The sequence below is a fragment of the Bombina bombina genome, chromosome 2 (assembly GCF_027579735.1).
Source record: "Bombina bombina isolate aBomBom1 chromosome 2, aBomBom1.pri, whole genome shotgun sequence".
NCBI lineage: Eukaryota > Metazoa > Chordata > Amphibia > Anura > Bombinatoridae > Bombina > Bombina bombina.
Genome location: NC_069500.1, coordinates 1,215,065,802 through 1,215,087,364, shown reverse-complemented (window position 1 = coordinate 1,215,087,364; position 21,563 = coordinate 1,215,065,802). Strand labels below are relative to the sequence as shown.

The window sequence follows — 21,563 nt, the reverse complement described above, 5'->3', positions numbered from 1 at the left end:
GATGTTCTGGATCCTTGGACACTAGAAATAGTCTCCCAAGGTTATCTTCTGGAATTCAAGGGGCTTCCCCCAAGGGGGAGGTTCCACAGGTCTCAGTTGTCTTCAGACCACATAAAAAGACAGGCATTCTTACATTGTGTAGAAGACCTGTTAACAATGGGAGTGATTCATCCTGTTCCATTAGGAGAACAAGGGATGGGGTTCTACTCCAATCTGTTCATAGTTCCCAAAAAAGAGGGAACGTTCAGACCAATCTTAGATCTCAAGATCTTAAACAAGTTTCTCAAGGTTCCATCGTTCAAGATGGAAACCATTCGAACAATTCTTCCTTCCATCCAGGAAGGTCAATTCATGACCACGGTGGATTTAAAAGATGCGTATCTACATATTCCTATCCACAAGGAACATCATCGGTTCCTAAGGTTCGCATTCCTGGACAAGCATTACCAGTTCGTGGCGCTTCCTTTCGGATTAGCCACTGCTCCAAGGATTTTCACAAAGGTACTAGGGTCCCTTCTAGCTGTGCTAAGACCAAGGGGCATTGCTGTAGTACCTTACTTGGACGACATTCTGATTCAAGCGTCGTCCCTTCCTCAAGCAAAGGCTCACACGGACATCGTCCTGGCCTTTCTCAGATCTCACGGATGGAAAGTGAACGTGGAAAAGAGTTCTCTATCTCCGTCGACAAGGGTTCCCTTCTTGGGAACAATAATAGACTCCTTAGAAATGAGGATTTTTCTGACAGAGGCCAGAAAAACAAGACTTCTAGACTCTTGTCGGATACTTCATTCCGTTCCTCTTCCTTCCATAGCGCAGTGCATGGAAGTGATAGGTTTGATGGTAACTGCAATGGACATAGTTCCTTTTGCGCGCATTCATCTAAGACCATTACAACTGTGCATGCTCAGTCAGTGGAATGGGGACTATACAGACTTGTCTCCGAGGATACAAGTAAATCAGAGGACCAGAGACTCACTCCGTTGGTGGCTGTCCCTGGACAACCTGTCACAAGGGATGACCTTCCGCAGACCAGAGTGGGTCATTGTCACGACCGACGCCAGTCTGATGGGCTGGGGCGCGGTCTGGGGATCCCTGAAAGCTCAGGGTCTTTGGTCTCGGGAAGAATCTCTTCTACCGATAAATATTCTGGAACTGAGAGCGATATTCAATGCTCTCAAGGCTTGGCCTCAGCTAGCGAGGGCCAAGTTCATACGGTTTCAATCAGACAACATGACAACTGTTGCGTACATCAACCATCAGGGGGGAACAAGGAGTTCCCTGGCGATGGAAGAAGTGACCAAAATCATTCAATGGGCGGAGTCTCACTCCTGCCACCTGTCTGCAATCCACATCCCAGGAGTGGAAAATTGGGAAGCGGATTTTCTGAGTCGTCAGACATTGCATCCGGGGGAGTGGGAACTCCATCCGGAAATCTTTGTCCAAATCACTCAACTGTGGGGCATTCCAGACATGGATCTGATGGCCTCTCGTCAGAACTTCAAAGTTCCTTGCTACGGGTCCAGATCCAGGGATCCCAAGGCGGCTCTAGTGGATGCACTAGTAGCACCTTGGACCTTCAAACTAGCTTATGTATTCCCGCCGTTTCCTCTCATCCCCAGGCTGGTAGCCAGGATCAATCAGGAGAGGGCGTCGGTGATCTTGATAGCTCCTGCGTGGCCACGCAGGACTTGGTATGCAGATCTGGTGAATATGTCATCGGCTCCACCATGGAAGCTACCTTTGAGACGAGACCTTCTTGTTCAAGGTCCGTTCGAACATCCGAATCTGGTCTCACTCCAGCTGACTGCTTGGAGATTGAACGCTTGATCTTATCGAAGCGAGGGTTCTCAGATTCTGTTATCGATACTCTTGTTCAGGCCAGAAAGCCTGTAACTAGAAAGATTTACCACAAAATTTGGAAAAAATATATCTGTTGGTGTGAATCTAAAGGATTCCCTTGGGACAAGGTTAAGATTCCTAAGACTCTATCCTTCCTTCAAGAAGGATTGGAAAAAGGATTATCTGCAAGTTCCCTGAAGGGACAGATTTCTGCCTTGTCTGTGTTACTTCACAAAAAGCTGGCAGCTGTGCCAGATGTTCAAGCCTTTGTTCAGGCTCTGGTTAGAATCAAGCCTGTTTACAAACCTTTGACTCCTCCTTGGAGTCTCAACTTAGTTCTTTCAGTTCTTCAGGGGGTTCCGTTTGAACCCTTACATTCCGTTGATATTAAGTTATTATCTTGGAAAGTTTTGTTTTTGGTTGCAATTTCTTCTGCTAGAAGAGTTTCAGAATTATCTGCTCTGCAGTGTTCTCCTCCTTATCTGGTGTTCCATGCAGATAAGGTGGTTTTACGTACTAAACCTGGTTTTCTTCCAAAAGTTGTTTCTCACAAAAACATTAACCAGGAGATTATCGTACCTTCTCTGTGCCCGAAACCAGTTTCACAGAAGGAACGTTTGTTGCACAATTTGGATGTTGTTCGCGCTCTAAAATTCTATTTAGACGCTACAAAGGATTTTAGACAAACATCTTCCTTGTTTGTTGTTTATTCCGGTAAAAGGAGAGGTCAAAAAGCAACTTCTACCTCTCTCTCTTTTTGGATTAAAAGCATCATCAGATTGGCTTACGAGACTGCCGGACGGCAGCCTCCCGAAAGAATCACAGCTCATTCCACTAGGGCTGTGGCTTCCACATGGGCCTTCAAGAACGAGGCTTCTGTTGATCAGATATGTAGGGCAGCGACTTGGTCTTCACTGCACACTTTTACCAAATTTTACAAGTTTGATACTTTTGCTTCTTCTGAGGCTATTTTTGGGAGAAAGGTTTTGCAAGCCGTGGTGCATTCCATCCAGGTGACCTGATTTGCTCCCTCCCATCATCCGTGTCCTAAAGCTTTGGTATTGGTTCCCACAAGTAAGGATGACGCCGTGGACCGGACACACCTATGTTGGAGAAAACAGAATTTATGTTTACCTGATAAATTACTTTCTCCAACGGTGTGTCCGGTCCACGGCCCGCCCTGGTTTTTTAATCAGGTCTGATAATTTATTTTCTTTAACTACAGTCACCACGGTATCATATGGTTTCTCCTATGCAAATATTCCTCCTTAACGTCGGTCGAATGACTGGGGTAGGCGGAGCCTAGGAGGGATCATGTGACCAGCTTTGCTGGGCTCTTTGCCATTTCCTGTTGGGGAAGAGAATATCCCACAAGTAAGGATGACGCCGTGGACCGGACACACCGTTGGAGAAAGTAATTTATCAGGTAAACATAAATTCTGTTTTTTGAGTGCTTTATTTAAATAGCTCATATTTTTTTGAGTGTATAATGACCCTTTAAGGGGAAGGTTCTTTTCAGTCCAGGACTGGACTCTATAATATCCACGGTCACTGGGGGCAAGGGTGCCTTCTTACCGCAGGATAAGAAGAACAAACCTAAAGGACAGGGTCCTAATTTTCGTCCCTTTCGTTAGGATAAATCCCAATGACAGCAGCCTTCCATGAAGCCGGACCAGTCCAAGGGAATTTGGAAACCTTATAAATCTTGGAATAAATCCAAGCAAAACAAGAAGCACACCGAGACAAAGTCAGCATGAAGGGGCAGCCCGTGATCCGCCGCTGGATCGTGTTGGGTCAGACTATCTCTTTTTGTGGAGGCTTGGCTAGGAGACATGTAAGACCCTTGGGTTCTGGAGGTCATTGCTCAGGGTTACAGGATAGGTTTAAAATCTCATCCACCTAGGGGCAGATTCCTCTTATCAAACCAGTCTTCAAGACAAGAAAAATGAGATGCTTTTCTAGGGTGTTTGAGGGATCTCTCCTCCCTAGGGGTGATTGTGCCAGTACCTCTAGCAGAAAGAGGTCTGGGATATTACTCAAACCTTTTTGTGGTCCCAAAGAAGGAGGGTACTTTTCACCCAATTCTAGACCTAAAATGCTTAAACAAGTTTCTGTCTGTGCCATCGTTCAAGATGGAAACGATAGGGTCGATCTTGCCCTTCGTTCAAGAGGGACAGTTCATGACTACGATAGACTTGAAGGATGCTTACCTTCATGTGCCAATTCACAAGGACCACTTCCCTAAGATTCGCCTTTCTGGATCAACACTTCCAGTTTGTGGCTCTCCCCTTTGGTCTGCTACTGCCCCAAGAGTCTTTACGAAAGTAAAGACCCTGCTCACGGTGACGAGGTCCAAAGGTTTTGCAGTAGCACCTTACTTGGATGACATACTGGTCCAGGCTCCGTCCTACCGGCTGGCAGAAGACAATTCAAGAGCTCTGCCACTTCTTCTTCAATTTCATGGATGGAAGATAAACTTTGGAAAGAGTTTTGGTTCCCAGTACCAGAGTGGAATTCCTGGGCACGATAATAGACTCCATATCCATGAAGATATTCCTTACAGACCAGAGACGTTGCAAGATTACTTCCAATTATCTTGCCCTCCAGACCTTCTTCAAACCATCTGTGGCCAAGTTATGGCGGTAAGTTGGTCTTATGGTGTCCAGCATAGATGTGATTCCATTCGCCAGGTTCTATCTCAGGCCTCTTCAGTTGTGCATGCTGAGGCAATGGAACGGCGATCACTCGGATCTATCCCAACAGATTTCTCTGGACAATCGGTTGAGAGAATCGCTGTCTTGGTGGCTCTGTCCAGATCGCCTGTCCCAGGGGACATCCTTCTTGGGACCATCCTGGGAGATTGCGACTACAGACACAAGTCTATCAGGATGGGGAGCTGTTTGGGGTGCCAGGAAGGCACAGGGTCAATGGTCTCGAGAGGAATCTCTTCTCCCGATCAACATTTTGGAACTTCTAGCGATCTTCAACGCTCTGAAGGCTTGGCCTTGTCTGGGTTCGTTCCAGTTTATCAGATTCCAATCGGACAACATTACCTTGGTGGCTTAGATCAACCATCAGGGGGGAACGAGAAGTTTCCTACCCATGAGGGAAGTATCTCGGATTCTGGAATGGGCGGAGGCCCACAGCTGCTCGCTGTCGGCGATCCACATTCCGGGTGTGGACAACTGGGAAGCGGATTTTCTTAGCAGACAATCGTTTCATCCGGGGGAATGGTCTCTCCATCCCGAGGTGTTTGCGGAGATATGTAGCAAATGGGGGATGCCGGAGATAGATCTCATGGCGTACAGACTCAATGCCAAGCTGCCCAGATATGGGTCGAGGTCCAGGGATCCTCAGGCAGTACTGATAGATGCCTTGGCAGTGCCCTGGGGGTTCAACCTAGTTAACATTTTTCCCCCGTTACCACTCCTACCTCGGGTAGTGGCCCTCATCAATCAGGAGCAAGCCTCGACTATTCTAATTGCTCCATCGTGACTTTGAAGGATGTAGTTTGCGGACCTGGTGGGAATGTCATCGTCTTCTCCATGGAGGTTACCTTGTCGCAGGGATCTGCTGGTACAGGGTCCTTTTGGTCATCAAAATCTGGAGGCTTACTGCGTGGAGATTGAACGCCTAGTCCTAGCTAAGAGAGGTTTTTCTGAGAGAGTGATTGATACTCTCATTCAAGCTAGAAAGCCGGTCACCCATTGCATCTATCATAAGGTGTGGAGGACCTACTTATTCTGGTGTGAAGAACGTGGATTTCCCTGGCATAAGGTCAAGGTATCCAGGATTCTTTCGTTTCTCCAGGACTGCTTGGAGAAGGGACTTGCTGCTAGTTCCTTAAAGGGACAGATCTCGGTGCTATCTGTGTTATTGCACAAAAGACTCGTTGAGCTCCCTGATATTCAGGCTCTGTCCAGAATCAGACCTGTGTTTAGACATTCCACTCCTCCTTGGAGTTTAAATTTTGGTTCTTAAGGTTTCGCAGTGGGCTCCGTTTGAACCCATGCATTCAGTTGACATTAAGTTACTGTCTTGGAAGGTTCTTTTTCTACTGGCTATTGCTTCGACACGCAGAGTCTCTGAGATGGCGGCCTTGCAATGTGAGCCTTTTTACCTAGTTTTTCATGCTGATAAGGCTGTTCTTCACACTGGGTTGGGATTCCTCCCTAAGGTGGTGTCTGATCGCAACATCAATCAGGAGATTGTGGATCCATCCTTGTGTCCTAATCCTCCTCCTTCAAAGGAATGATTACTTCATAATTTGGATGTAGTTCGAGCTTTGAAATTCTATCTTCAAGCTACAAAGTAATTTAGACAGACTTCGGCATTGTTTGTTGTCTATTCTGGGAAGCTTAGAGGGCAGAAGGCTTCTGCCACTGCCCTATCCTTTTGGTTGAGGAGCATTATCCGCTTAGCAAATGAAACAGCGGGACATAAGCCTCCTCAGAGGATTACGGCTCATTCAACTAGAGCTGTGGCTTTTTCTTGGTCCTTCAAAAATGAGGCCTCTATGGAGCAGATTTGTAGGGCGGCTATCTGGTCCTGCTTACATACTTTTTAAAATTTTTACAAGTTTGACGTGTTTGCTTCAGCTGAAGCAGCTTTTGGGAGAAAGGTTTTACAGACTGTGGTGCCCCCAGAATAGGGTCCACCTCTCCTTCACCCTCCCGTTTTAATTCAGTTTCCTCTAGAGCTTGGGTATATGCTTCCCACAATTAAGGAATGAAGCCGTGGACTCCCCTCATATTAAGCTGGAAAACATAAATGATGCTTACCTGATAATTTCATTTCCATCTGTATGAGGAGAGTCCACAGCCCCCGCATGTTTTCTCCGTTGGGCGGACCAAATTTTTTGTTTGTTCTTCTGGCACCATTTATACCCTGATATTTCTCCTACTGTTTCTTGTTCCCTCGGAAAATCATCCTCCTCTGATGAAAGGCAAAGAATGACTGGGGGATGAGGGGAGTGGGGGAGGTATTTAAGCCTTTGGCTGGTGTGTCTTTGCCTCCTCCTTGTAGCCAGGTTCTGAATTCCCACAAGTAAGGAATGAAGCCGTGTACTCTCCTCATACAGATGGAAATTAAATTATCAGGTAAGCATAATTTATGTTTTTGCATACATTTAAAATTAACTTTTTAAACAGATTCTTAATTGCAATCATAAATTAACATTCTTTTGTTTGTGCTTGTTGTGTACAAATTTCATAGTATTTCTGCTATAAAAACCTGTGTGTACAGTCAAAATCTGCCTTTTCGAAACCCAAAAAGGGTGTACAAGAGCATTATTGTGGATGTTTTTTTTGTAGCAGAAAGCAACTGGAAAACTCAATGATACCTGGCTTTTCTAATGGTCAAGAAGGGCCTAAAACTTAAAGTAACAGTAAACACCTTGTAATGACAACATTTTCTGCAGTCTTATAGGTTAATCTATCAGTTGAGTCTTAACTTTATTAGAACAGACTAAGACCTTGTTTGCTGCACTTATTTTTCAATTGTCAAACTCCACCCATCACTTTCCTTATTTGGAGGAGCCCCCTTTTCATGTAATTTAGATCTGAAAATTGTAGATTTTATAACTCTGAGTTGGAAATACAACCTTCTGACTTCTTAAGACTAAGCCTGCTACATATATTTCACTAATTGACTTAAAGTGATGACAAATTGTAACGTTATTCAAACGCTAACCTGAAATCTATACAATTAATTAAATGGACCTTCATTCCTGATTTTGAAGTTACATAGCTCTAAAACCTACCTTTATTTTATGCACCGTTTTACTAAAATTAACCCGCCGCCCACCACAAAACTACTTTTTTTTTCATAAGGTGACATTTCCACCTATTATCCAATAGCTGTGCTAGCCATATGGCATTCAATCATTGAAGGTCCTTTTAATTAACTCTGTAGATTCAGGCTAGCGTTTGAATAATGCTACAATTTGCCATCTCTATAAGCACATAACTGCAAAACAATGTACACAGTATACAGACAGAGACACCCAGATACAGACAAAGACTCGCATACACAGATTTAAAATATAATACACAGTCTTATAATGCACAATACACAGAAAACCATGTGTAATGTGTAGTTAAACACAAAAACACACTCAATAAACAAATATACAAATATATTATAGAGGTAGACACACTGACAACTGCAATACACAAACATCCAAACAGATATGTACAATATAGAGATACACAAACCAATGCAGTCAGCCAGGAATACACACACAGTACATTGATACACACAGAAAGACACAAAATACATAAATGTAAACACAGTACACAGATAATATAGAGAGAGATCTCCAAAGTCACAAACTAAAGCGATACACAACACAAAATATTCAGATACTCACACCCATTTGTGGGGGTTATACACAGAGTTACAAAAGGATCATAGGTGTAATGATAAAATGCTCTAATTAATAATAATAATAATAGTATGTTATTGTTGCATTAACATGTCCCTCTAAATAGTTACGTCTGCAATTTGTTGATATAAATAATCCAAAATCGGTTAAAATACATCACATAGCGCTGTTTGTTGAATCAGCCTTATATTATTGACTTCTGCACAGTTATGTGGTAGACTTCATACGCCAGATAAATCATAACACAAATCTTAAAATGTTTAGCATACTATAAAGTAATTCATGATTGATGGGTAAATATGAAGTGGTCAGGCTTGTGATACTTAGCCCCATTTGTGGGAAAGTGTAAAAATAAAATCCTTTTAACAAACCCCACACTAATTAATTTATGAGACTTTATATTTACTAAGCATCCATAAGGTCCAGCTTAGTTTTATAAATTCACTTTTACTTTATTTATTATACAGCTCATTCCAACTAAATGGTTCTTGTGAGAAAATGGGTCCTTAATGTATGGTTACATCCATTTGTGCAATTAGTACATTAACAGTAACTTTTATGAAAACACAATGCATTCACTTACAGTGCAAAATTGGATAATGCTTTTGCTTTTTCTTTGTGAATGTGGCTTCATCTACAGTATCGTGGCTACCAAAATATCTCAACCACATGTCACCGTAGCCAGAATGTGGCTGCAGCAATGTCACTATGCAAAAATGTCACAGTTATCAGGGGTGAAGGGGGGGGGGGGCAAAGTTCTATTTAAGAGACACTCAAGTCAAAATTAAACTTTCATGATTCAGATAGAGCAGCAATTTTAAACAACTTTCTAATTTACTTCCATTAACAAAATCTGCAGTTTTTTTATATTTAGATGTTTTCAGTCACCAGCTACTACTGAGCATGTGCAAGAATTCACATCATATACGTATATGCATTTGTGATTGACTGATAGCTTTCACATGAAACAGGAGGAGTGGAAATAGACATAACTTAGAAATTTCAGCAGCACCAGTAATCAACTTAGTATTTATTCAAGTGCAACAAAAATAAGAGCAACGTTTCGGACAGTGTTACTCGTACTCGTTTGTTTAGTTTAGGTGCTATTTCATTGTCTTTTTACCATGCATTTGTTGATTATGCAAATCTACTGTATTAATGATCCTTTAACCTCTTTTATGTTGATAGACAGAGCAGCCATTTCGGCCATCCAAATGTTAACTCTAACTCCAATTGATAACCCTAAGAAATTAATAGACATAACTTAGAAATTTCAACAGCACCAGTAATCAATTTAGTATTTATTCAAGTGCAACAAAAATAAGAGCAACGTTTCGGACAGTGTTTTCCTTAATCATGCATACATAGATACTGAAACAGCTCTTCTTAAATACCCTTTACATAGCTCCACCCCTAGTGTCATCATAATTTTCAATCATGCATGTCTAAGCATTTAAATTTGAAGTGATAGTACATATTTATAAAAACGTAGTGCAATCCCAATCCTTGTTCATACCACTGGGGGCCCTAGTTTTTAATTTATAGATCCAAAAGGATTCCCTTTGTTTAAGTTTTTTCTCCCTATCACCTCCATGTCTGTCTACTGGAATATGTTCCACTATATGAAATCTTAACTGGCTTACTGAATGACCTGCATCTCTAAAGTGACATGCTACTGGGGTTTTCTCATAGTTATTCCTGATGTTAGACTTATGTTCTGTGGTTCTGTCACGGACCCTTCTGGTTGTTTCCCCTACATATAACATGGCACACGGACATTTAAGAATATCAATTGCAAATTCTGTGTTGCAGGTAAAAAAAAAAACATTAATAGAAAATCTTTTTCTAGTACATGGATGGAAACAATGGGGGCCCTCTTATTTTTGTTGCACTTGAATAAATTCTAAATTGGTTACTGGTGCTGCTGCAATTTTGTGTTTTGATATGATATATGGGACTTTGGTGTGAAGCCTAGCAGCTAGCACAGGAGACACTGGTGCTGAATTACCTTGTTTGCACATAACTTAGAAATTTGTCAGACAAAAATATAGTACTTGTTTGTTTAGTTTAGGTGCTATTTCATTGTCTTTTTATCATGCATTTGTTGATTATGCAAATCTACTGTATTAATGATCCTTTAACCTCTTTTATGTTGATAGACAGAGCAGCCATTTCGGCCATCCAAATGCTAACTCTAACTCCAATCGATAACCCTAAGAAATCGGGGCATGCACAATATCCGCATTTAGGACATCCTAGCTAAGCACAATATTTCAGTGGTGATATTGCAGCTCGTTTGTCTTTTTGAGAAAATCAGATTCTGAAGTGTACCTTCCAAGCAGGATAGTGAAAAATAAGTGTATTCAATTTTAAGTGTCTCGTGATATTCATATGTTTTAATGATTATTTGCTTTCTTTTTCTTACCAAGGGCCATGACCAGAATTCCACCCCCAGTCAACACACAGTTGAAATTACATTACCAAATCATCATTCTTTCCACCGGGACCTTCTAAGATATGCTAAGTTGATGGAGTGGCTTAAAAATACTGAATATGAGAGATATGAAGGACTTACTAGGGTATGTGTTGCTTTAATGTTCTTTTGAATTAGCAGAGCTCTTAGTTTTATGTTATGGTCATTTGCGTTATGATTTATTTTGCAAAAGTGCACATTCTATATTTTAGTAACAATATAAATAATAAGGAAATAACAGATATAGAATAGGATATATTTAATGTAGAGTTTAACGACACATATAAAATGTTCTCAGGTATAAATGTCTAAAATGTCTAGAAGGGATGTTTATATTGTATTGATAATGTTTTTTAATTTTATAAAATGCCCTTCAATGTTTTCTTAAATATATTATTGTAGCTAATTTGCTGCCTGCAGTATGCCATTTTGAGACACGTTGCAGCATTACATAGGCTTCAGCAATACACATGGTGGAGTTTATTGTATACAAAAAATGTCATGCACTGTGTTCCCTTTTCTCATAGGAAATACCTTTCCTTTTATGAATATGCAAATTAAAATAAATATTAAAGTAAATAATTCAGAGGAAATTTTTTTTAACTATGTAGTGTGTTTTGCTTGATATGACTGCAACATCTATAAAACTTATAATTGTGCTATGAGGTAGAATTGTATATAATAAGAATGAATCAATGATGAGGCTACAGGAAAAAATTTTTTTATTTAAAATCTCATTTTCCAGCAAAAATATTATCTAATAATATAATTCAATGTGTAAATATTTAAGAAATACAGTATAAACACAATTATATTAAAATATGTGGAAACATTTGTTGAAAAAATAAGTAAATGTTAGAAAAATGTACATAAAAACACAATCTTAATACATGTGATATGTTTCCAAACAATTATGGTCTATAAGAGCAGAGGATACCTTTTCCAATCTTCTCAATCGGGGCCCTTCTATAAGGTACGACGAGTCCACGGATTCATCCTTTACTTGTGGGATATTATCTTCCTGCTAACAGGAAGTGGCAAAGAGCACCACAGCAGAGCTGTCTATATAGCTCCTCCCTTAGCTCCACCCCCCAGTCATTCTCTTTGCCTACTCTAAGTACTAGGAAGGGTAAAGTGAAAGAGGTGATAAAATATTAGTTTTTTATTTCTTCAAGCAAGAGTTTTTTTATTTTAAATGGTACCGGTGTGTACTATTTACTCTCAGGCAGCAGATGGATGAAGACTTCTGCCTGGAGGCTGATGATCTTAGCATTTGTCACTAAGATCCAGAACAGTTCCCACAGTATGGTTGAGGAGTACAAGAAACTTCAGTGTGAGGAATGTTATCATGCTTTCAGCAGTGAGGTATGTTCAGTCATTTTTCTTCTGTTAAGTGTGATCAGTCCACGGGTCATCATTACTTCTGGGATATTACTCCTCCCCAACAGGAAGTGCAAGAGGATTCACCCAGCAGAGCTGCATATAGCTCCTCCCCTCTACGTCACCCCCAGTCATTCTCTTGCACCCAACGACTAGATAGGATGTGTGAGAGGACTATGGTGATTATACTTAGTTTTATATCTTCAATCAAAAGTTTGTTATTTTAAAATAGCACCGGAGTGTGTTATTATCTCTCTGGCAGAGTTTGAAGAAGAATCTACCAGAGTTTTTGTTATGATTTTAGCCGGAGTAGTTAAGATCATATTGCTGTTTCTCGGCCATCTGAGGAGAGGTAAACTTCAGATCAGGGGACAGCGGGCAGATGAATCTGCATAGAGGTATGTAGCAGTTTTTATTTTCTGACAATGGAATTGATGAGAAAATCCTGCCATACCGATATAATGTCATGTATGTATACTTTACACTTCAGTATTCTGGGGAATGGTACTTCACTAGAATTACACTGTAAGAAATACATAAAGCTGTTTAATAACTAGAGATTATGTTTAACGTTTTTGCTGGAATGTAAAATCGTTTTCATTTACTGAGGTACTGAGTGAATAAATGTTTGGGCACTATTTTTCCACTTGGCAGTTGCTTAATCTGTTTTCTGACAGTTTCTGTTCTCCCTCACTGCTGTGTGTGAGGGGGAGGGGCCGTTTTTTGGCGCTTTTACTACACATCAAATATTTCAGTCAGCAACTCATTGTATTCCCTGCATGATCCGGTTCATCTCTACAGAGCTCAGGGGTCTTCAAAACTTATTTTGAGGGAGGTAATTTCTCTCAGCAGAGCTGTGAGAATTATAGTTTGACTGAGATAAAAAACGTTTATTCTGTAATTTGTTTCCTGCTTTCAGAATTTGTTATCTTTGCTAATGGGATTAAACCTTTGCTAAAGTTGTGTTATTTACAAGGATTGAGGCTATAACTGTTTCAATTTATTAATTTTCAACTGTCATAGATCTTCTGTGCTTCTTAAAGGCACAGTACGTTTTAATATTATTCTAATTGAATTGTATTTCCAAGTTACAAGTTTATTTGCTAGTGTGTTAAACATGTCTGATTCAGAGGATGATACCTGTGTCATTTGTTGCAATGCCAAAGTGGAGCCCAATAGAAATGTATGTACTAACTGTATTGATGCTACATTAAATAAAAGTCAATCTGTACAAATTGAACAAATTTCACCAAACAACGAGGGGAGAGTTATGCCGACTAACTCGCCTCACGTGTCAGTACCTACATCTCCCGCTCACAGGGAGGTGCGTGATATTGTAGTGCCGAGTACATCTGGGCGGCCATTACAAATCACATTACAGGATATGGCTACTGTTATGACTGAGGTTTTGGCTAAATTACCAGAGCTAAGAGGTAAGCGTGATCACTCTGGGGTGAGAACAGAGTGCGCTGATAATATTAGGGCCATGTCAGACACTGCGTCACAGGTGGTAGAACATGAGGACGGAGAGCTTCATTCTGTGGGTGACGGTTCTGATCCAAACAGACTGGATTCAGATATTTCAAATTTTAAATTTAAACTGGAAAACCTCCGTGTATTACTAGGGGAGGTGTTAGCGGCTCTGAATGATTGTAACACAGTTGCAATACCAGAGAAAATGTGTAGGTTGGATAAATATTTTGCGGTACCGACGAGTACTGAGGTTTTTCCTATACCTAAGAGACTTACTGAAATTGTTACTAAGGAGTGGGATAGACCCGGTGTGCCGTTCTCACCCCCTCCGATATTTAGAAAAATGTTTCCAATAGACGCCACCACAAGGGACTTATGGCAAACGGTCCCTAAGGTGGAGGGAGCAGTTTCTACCTTAGCTAAGCGTACCACTATCCCGGTGGAGGATAGCTGTGCTTTTTCAGATCCAATGGATAAAAAATTAGAGGGTTACCTTAAGAAAATGTTTGTTCAACAAGGTTTTATATTGCAACCCCTTGCATGCATTGCGCCGATCACGGCTGCAGCGGCATTCTGGATTGAGTCTCTGGAAGAGAACATTGGTTCAGCTACTCTGGACGACATTACGGACAGGCTTAGAGTCCTTAAACTAGCTAATTCATTCATTTCGGAGGCCGTAGTACATCTTACTAAACTTACGGCGAAGAATTCAGGATTCGCCATTCAGGCACGCAGGGCGCTGTGGCTAAAATCCTGGTCAGCTGATGTTACTTCTAAGTCTAAATTGCTTAATATACCTTTCAAAGGGCAGACCTTATTCGGGCCCGGGTTGAAAGAGATTATCGCTGACATTACAGGAGGTAAAGGCCATGCCCTGCCTCAGGACAAAGCCAAAGCCAAGACTAGACAGTCTAATTTTCGTTCCTTTTGTAATTTCAAAGCAGGAGCAGCATCAACTTCCTCTGCACCAAAACAGGAAGGAGCTGTTGCTCGCTACAGACAAGGCTGGAAACCTAACCAGTCCTGGAACAAGGGCAAGCAGACTAGGAAACCTGCTGCTGCCCCTAAAACAGCATGAATTGAGGGCCCCCGATCCGGGATCGGATCTAGTGGGGGGCAGACTTTCTCTCTTCGCCCAGGCTTGGGCAAGAGATGTTCAGGATCCCTGGGCGCTAGAGATAATATCTCAGGGATACCTTCTGGACTTCAAATACTCTCCTCCAAGAGAGAGATTTCATCTGTCAAGATTGTCAACAATCCAGACAAAGAAAGAGGCGTTTCTACGCTGCGTACAAGAGCTCTTGTTAATGGGAGTAATCCATCCAGTTCCACGATCGGAACAGGGACAGGGGTTTTACTCAAATCTGTTTGTGGTTCCCAAAAAAGAGGGAACTTTCAGACCAATCCTGGACTTAAAGATCCTAAACAAATTCCTAAGCGTTCCATCGTTCAAGATGGAGACTATTCGGACAATTTTACCTATGATCCAAGAGGGGTCAGTACATGACCACTGTAGATTTAAAAGATGCTTACCTTCACATACCGATTCACAAAGATCATTATCGGTACCTAAGGTTTGCCTTCCTAGACAGGCATTACCAGTTTGCTCTTCCATTCGGATTGGCTACAGCTCCAAGAATCTTCACAAAGGTTCTGGGTGCTCTTCTGGCGGTACTAAGACCGCGGGGAATCTCGGTAGCTCCATACCTAGACGACATTCTGATACAAGCTTCAAGCTTTCAAACTGCCAAGTCTCATACAGAGTTAGTGCTGGCATTTCTAAGGTCACATGGATGGAAGGTGAACGAAAAGAAAAGTTCACTCGTTCCACTCACAAGAGTTCCCTTCCTGGGGACTCTTATAGATTCTGTAGAAATGAAGATTTCTCCAACATAGGTGTGTCCGGTCCACGGCGTCATCCTTACTTGTGGGATATTCTCTTCCCCAACAGGAAATGGCAAAGAGCCCAGCAAAGCTGGTCACATGATCCCTCCTAGGCTCCGCCTACCCCAGTCATTCTCTTTGCCGTTGTACAGGCAACATCTCCACGGAGATGGCTTAGAGTTTTTTAGTGTTTAACTGTAGTTTTTATTATTCAATCAAGAGTTTGTTATTTTAAAATAGTGCTGGTATGTACTATTTACTCAGAAACAGAAAAGAGATGAAGATTTCTGTTTGTATGAGGAAAATGATTTTAGCACCGTAACTAAAATCCATGGCTGTTCCACACAGGACTGTTGAGAGCAATTAACTTCAGTTGGGGGAACAGTGTGCAGTCTCTTACTGCTTGAGGTATGACACATTCTAACAAGACGATGTAATGCTGGAAGCTGTCATTTTCCCTATGGGATCCGGTAAGCCATGTTTATTAAGATAGTAAATAAGGGCTTCACAAGGGCTTATTAAGACTGTAGACTTTTTCTGGGCTAAATCGATTCATTATTAACACATATTTAGCCTTGAGGAATCATTTATTCTGGGTATTTTGATATGATTATATCGGCAGGCACTGTTTTAGACACCTTATTCTTTAGGGGCTTTCCCTAATCATAGTCAGAGCCTCATTTTCGCGCCGGTATGGCGCACTTGTTTTTGAGGACAGCATGGCATGCAGCTGCATGTGTGTGGAGCTCTGATACATAGAAAAGTCTTTCTGAAGGCATCATTTGGTATCGTATTCCCCTTTGGGCTTGGTTGGGTCTCAGCAAAGCAGATTCCAGGGACTGTAAAGGGGTTAAATATAAAAACGGCTCCGGTTCCGTTATTTTAAGGGTTAAAGCTTCCAAATTTGGTGTGCAATACTTTTAAGGCTTTAAGACACTGTGGTGAAATTTTGGTGAATTTTGAACAATTCCTTCATACTTTTTCGCAATTGCAGTAATAAAGTGTGTTTAGTTTAAAATTTAAAGTGACAGTAACGGTTTTATTTTAAAACGTTTTTTGTGCTTTGTTATCAAGTTTATGCCTGTTTAACATGTCTGAACTACCAGATAGATTGTGTTCTGACTGTGGGGAAACCAAGGTTCCTTCTCATTTAACTATATGTATTTTATGTCATAAAAAATTTTAGTAAAAATGATGCCCAAGATGATTCCTCAAGTGAGGGGAGTAAGCATGGTACTGCATCATCCCCTCCTTCGTCTACACCAGTCTTGCCCATACAGGAGGCCCCTAGTACATCTAGTGCGCCAATACTCCTTACTATGCAACATTTAACGGCTGTAATGGATAATTCTATCAAAAACATTTTAGCCAATATGCCCACTTATCAGCGAAAGCGCGACTGCTCTGTTTTAGAAAATTCTGTAGAGCATGAGAACGCTGATGATATGGTTTCTGAAGGGCCCCTACATCAGTCTGAGGGGGCCAGGGAGGTTTTGTCTGAGGGAGAAATTTCAGATTCAGGAAACATTTCTCAACAAGCTGAACCTGATGTGATTACTTTTAAATGTAAGTTGGAACATCTCCGCGCTCTGCTTAAGGAGGTGTTATCCAATTTGGATGATTGTGATTATCTGGTCATTCCAGAACCACTATGTAAAATGGAAAAGTTCTTAGAGGCCCCGGGGCCCCCCGAAGCTTTTCCTATATCCAAGCGGGTGGCGTACATTGTTAGTAAAGAATGGGACAGGCCCGGTATACCTTTAGTACCTCCCCCCATATTTATAAAATTGTTTTCCTATAGTCGACCCCAGAAAGGACTGATGGCAGACAGTCCCCAAGGTCGAGGGGGCGGTTTCTACTCTACACAAGCGCGCCACTATACCCATAGAAGATAGTTGTGCTTTCCAAGATCCTATGGATAAAAAATTAGAAGGTCTGCTAAAAAAGATGTTTGTTCAGCAAGGTTCCCTTCTACAACCAATTGCATGCATTGTCCCTGTCACTGCAGCCGCGTGTTTCTAGTTTGATGAGCTAGGAAAGGCGATTATTAGTAATTCTTCTTCTTATGAGGAGATTATGGACAGAATTCGTGCTCTTAAATTGGCTAATTCTTTCACCCTAGACGCCACCTTGCAATTGGCTAGGTTAGCGGCGAAAAAATTCTGGGTTTGCTATTGTGGCGCAGAGCGCTTTGGTTAAAATCTTGGGCAGCGGATGCGTCTTCCAAGAACAAATTGCTTGACATTCCTTTCAAGGGGAAAACACTCTTTGGCCCTGACTTGAAAGAGATTATCTCTGATATCACTGGGGGCAAGGGCCACGCCCTTCCTCAGGATAGGTCTTTTCAAGACCAAAAATAAACCTAAGTTTCGTCCCTTTCGCAGAAACGGATCAGCCCCAAGGGCTACGTCCTCTAAGCAGGAAGGTAATACTTCTCAAGCCAATCCAGCCTGGAGACCTATGCATGGCTGGAACAAAGGAAAGCAGGCCAGGAAACCTGCCACTGCTACCAAGACAGCATGAAATGCGGGCCCCCGATCCGGGACCGGATCTGGTGGGGGGCAGACTCTCTCCCTCGCTCAGGCTTGGGCAAGAGATGTTCTGGATCCTTGGGCGCTAGAAATAGTCTCCCAAGGTTATTCTCTGGAGTTCAAGGGGCTTCCTCCAAGGGGGAGGTTCCACAGGTCTCAGTTGTCTTCAGACCACATAAGAAGACAGGCATTCTTACATTGGGTAGAAGACCTGCTAAAAATGGGAGTGATTCATCCTGTTCCATTAGGAGAACAAGGGATGGGGTTCTACTCCAATCTGTTCATAGTTCCCAAAAAAGAGGGAACGTTCAGACCAATCTTAGATCTCAAGATCTTGAACAAGTTTCTCAAGGTTCCATCGTTCAAGATGGAAACCATTCGAACACTTCTTCCTTCCATCCAGGAAGGTCAATTCATGACCAAGGTGGATTTCAAGGATGCGTATCTACATATTCCTATCCACAAGGAACATCATCGGTTCCTAAGGTTTGCATTCCTGGACAAGCATTTCCAGTTCGTGGCGTTTTCTTTCGGATTAGCCACTGCTCCTAGGATTTTCTCATAGGTACTAGGGTCCCTTCTGGCGGTGCTAAGACCAAGGGGCATTGCTGTAGTACCTTACTTGGACGACATTCTGATTCGAGCGTCGTCCCTTCCTCAAGTAAAGGCTCACACGGACATTGTCCTGGCCTTTCTCAGATCTCACGGATGGAAAGTGAACGTGGAAAAGAGTTCTCTATCTCCGTCAACGAGGGTTCCCTTCTTGGGAACTATAATAGACTCCTTAGAAATGAGGATTTTTCTGACAGAAGCCAGAAAAACAAAACTTCTAGACTCTTGTCGGATACTTCATTCCGTTCCTCTTCCTTCCATAGCGCAGTGCATGGAAGTGATAGGTTTGATGGTAGCGGCAATGGACATAGTTCCTTTTGTGCGCATTCATCTAAGACCATTACAACTGTTCATGCTCAGTCAGTGGAATGGGGACTATTCAGACTTGTCTCCGAAGATACAAGTAAATCAGAGGACCAGAGACTCATTCCGTTGGTGGCTGTCCCTGGACAACCTGTCACAAGGGATGACCTTCCGCAGACCAGAGTGGGTCATTGTCACGACCGACGCCAGTCTGATGGGCTGGGGCGCGGTCTGGGGATCCCTGAAAGCTCAGGGTCTTTGGTCTCGGGTAGAATCTCTTCTACCGATAAATATTCTGGAACTGAGAGCGATATTCAATGCTCTCAAAGCTTGGCCTCAGCTAGCGAGGGCCAAGTTCATACATCAACCATCAGGGGGGAACAAGGAGTTCCCTAGCGATGGAAGAAGTGACCAAAATCATTCTATGGGCGGAGTCTCACTCCTGCCACCTGTCTGCTATCCACATCCCAGGAGTGGAAAATTGGGAAGCGGATTTTCTGAGTCGTCAGACATTGCATCCGGGGGAGTGGGAACTCCATCCGGAAATCTTTGCCCAAGTCACTCAACCGTGGGGCATTCCAGACATGGATCTGATGGCCTCTCGTCAGAACTTCAGAGTTCCTTACTACGGGTACAGATCCAGGGATCCCAAGGCGGCTCTAGTGGATGCACTAGTAGCACCTTGGACCTTCAAACTAGCTTATGTGTTCCCGCCGTTTCCTCTCATCCCCAGGCTGGTAGCCAGGATCAATCAGGAGAGGGCGTCGGTGATTTTGATAGCTCCTGCGTGGCCACGCAGGACTTGGTATGCAGATCTGGTGAATATGTCATCGGCTCCACCATGGAAGCTACCTTTGAGACGAGACCTTCTTGTTCTAGGTCCGTTCGACCCACTCCAGCTGACTGCTTGGAGATTGAACGCTTGATCTTATCAAAGCGAGGGTTCTCAGATTCTGTTATTAATACTCTTGTTCAGGCCTGAAAGCCTGTAACCAGAAAAATTACCACATAATTTGGTATATCTGTTGGTGTGAATCTGCAGGATTCCCTTGGGACAAGGTTAAGATTCCTAAGAGTCTATCCTTCCTTCGAGAAGGATTGGAAAAAGGATTATCTGCAAGTTCCTTGATGGGACTGATTTCTGCCTTGTCTGTGTTACTTCACAAAAAGCTGGCAGCTGTGCCAGATGTTCTAGCCTTTGTTCAGGCTCTGGTTAGAATCAAGCCTGTTTACAAAATTTTGACTCCTCCTTGGAGTCTCAACCTAGTTCTTTCAGTTCTTCAGGGGGTTCCGTTTGAACCCTTACATTCCGTTGATATTAAGTTATTATCTTGGAAAGTTTTGTTTTTGGTTGCAATTTCTTCTGCTAGAAGAGTTTCAGAATTATCTGCTCTGCAGTGTTCTTCTCCTTATCTGGTGTTCCATGCAGATAAGGTGGTTTTGCGTACTAAACCTGGTTTTCTTCCAAAAGTTGTTTCTAACAAAAACATTAACCAGGAGATAGTTGTGCCTTCTTTGTGTCCTAATCCAGTTTCAAAGAAGGAACGTTTGTTGCACAACTTGGATGTAGTTCGTGCTCTCAAATTTTACTTAGCAGCTACTGAGGATTTCAGACAAACTTTGTCTTTGTTTGTTGTTTATTCTGGTAAACGGAGAGGTCAAAAAGCAACTTCTACCTCTCTCTCCTTCTGGATTAAAAGCATTATCCGATTGGCTTATGAGACTGCCGGACGGCAGCCTCCTGAAAGAATCACAGCTCACTCCACTAGGGCTGTGGCTTCCACATGGGCCTTCAAGAACGAGGCTTCTGTTGATCAGATATGTAAGGCAGCGACTTGGTCTTCACTGCACACTTTTTCTAAATTTTACAAATTTGATACTTTTGCTTCTTCTGAGGCTATTTTTGGGAGAAAGGTTTTGCAAGCCGTGGTGCCTTCCATTTAGGTGACCTGATTTGCTCCCTCCCTTCATCCGTGTCCTAAAGCTTTGGTATTGGTTCCCACAAGTAAGGATGACGCCGTGGACCGGACACACCTATGTTGGAGAAAACAGAATTTATGTTTACCTGATAAATTACTTTCTCCAACGGTGTGTCCGGTCCACGGCCCGCCCTGGTTTTTTTAATCAGGTCTGATAATTTATTTTCTTTAACTACAGTCACCACGGTAACATATGGTTTCTCCTATGCAAATATTCCTCCTTAACGTCGGTCGAATGACTGGGGTAGGCGGAGCCTAGGAGGGATCATGTGACCAGCTTTGCTGGGCTCTTTGCCATTTCCTGTTGGGGAAGAGAATATCCCACAAGTAAGGATGACGCCGTGGACCGGACACACCGTTGGAGAAAGTAATTTATCAGGTAAACATAAATTCTGTTTTACCTGACAGAGGACAGGCTAACAAGACTTCAAGGTGCTTGCCGCACCCTTCATTCCATTCAACACCCGTCAGTGGCTCAATGCATGGAGGTAATCGGCTTAATGGTAGCGGCAATGGACATAGTACCCTTTGCATGCTTACACCTCAGACCACTGCAACTGTGCATGCTAAGTCAGTGGAATGGGGATTACTCAGACTTATCCCCTTCTCTGAATCTGGATCAAGAGACCAGAAATTCTCTTCTATGGTGGCTTTCTCGGCCACATCTGTCCAGGGGGATGCCATTCAGCAGACCAGACTGGACA

At 42.4% G+C, this 21,563-nt stretch overlaps 1 protein-coding gene across 9 annotated transcripts in view; it reads left to right on the top strand.

Annotated features, from left to right (window-relative positions):
- The window catches only part of EXOC1 (exocyst complex component 1), a 290,111-nt gene that overhangs the window by 46,372 nt on the left and 222,176 nt on the right, over nucleotides 1-21,563 (top strand). For all 9 annotated transcript variants that reach the window (XM_053703947.1, XM_053703952.1, XM_053703946.1 and 6 more), the window contains one exon: nucleotides 10,654-10,803. In XM_053703947.1, coding sequence (XP_053559922.1) covers nucleotides 10,654-10,803 — 150 coding nt within the window. The remainder of the gene's footprint in view (nucleotides 1-10,653; nucleotides 10,804-21,563) is intronic.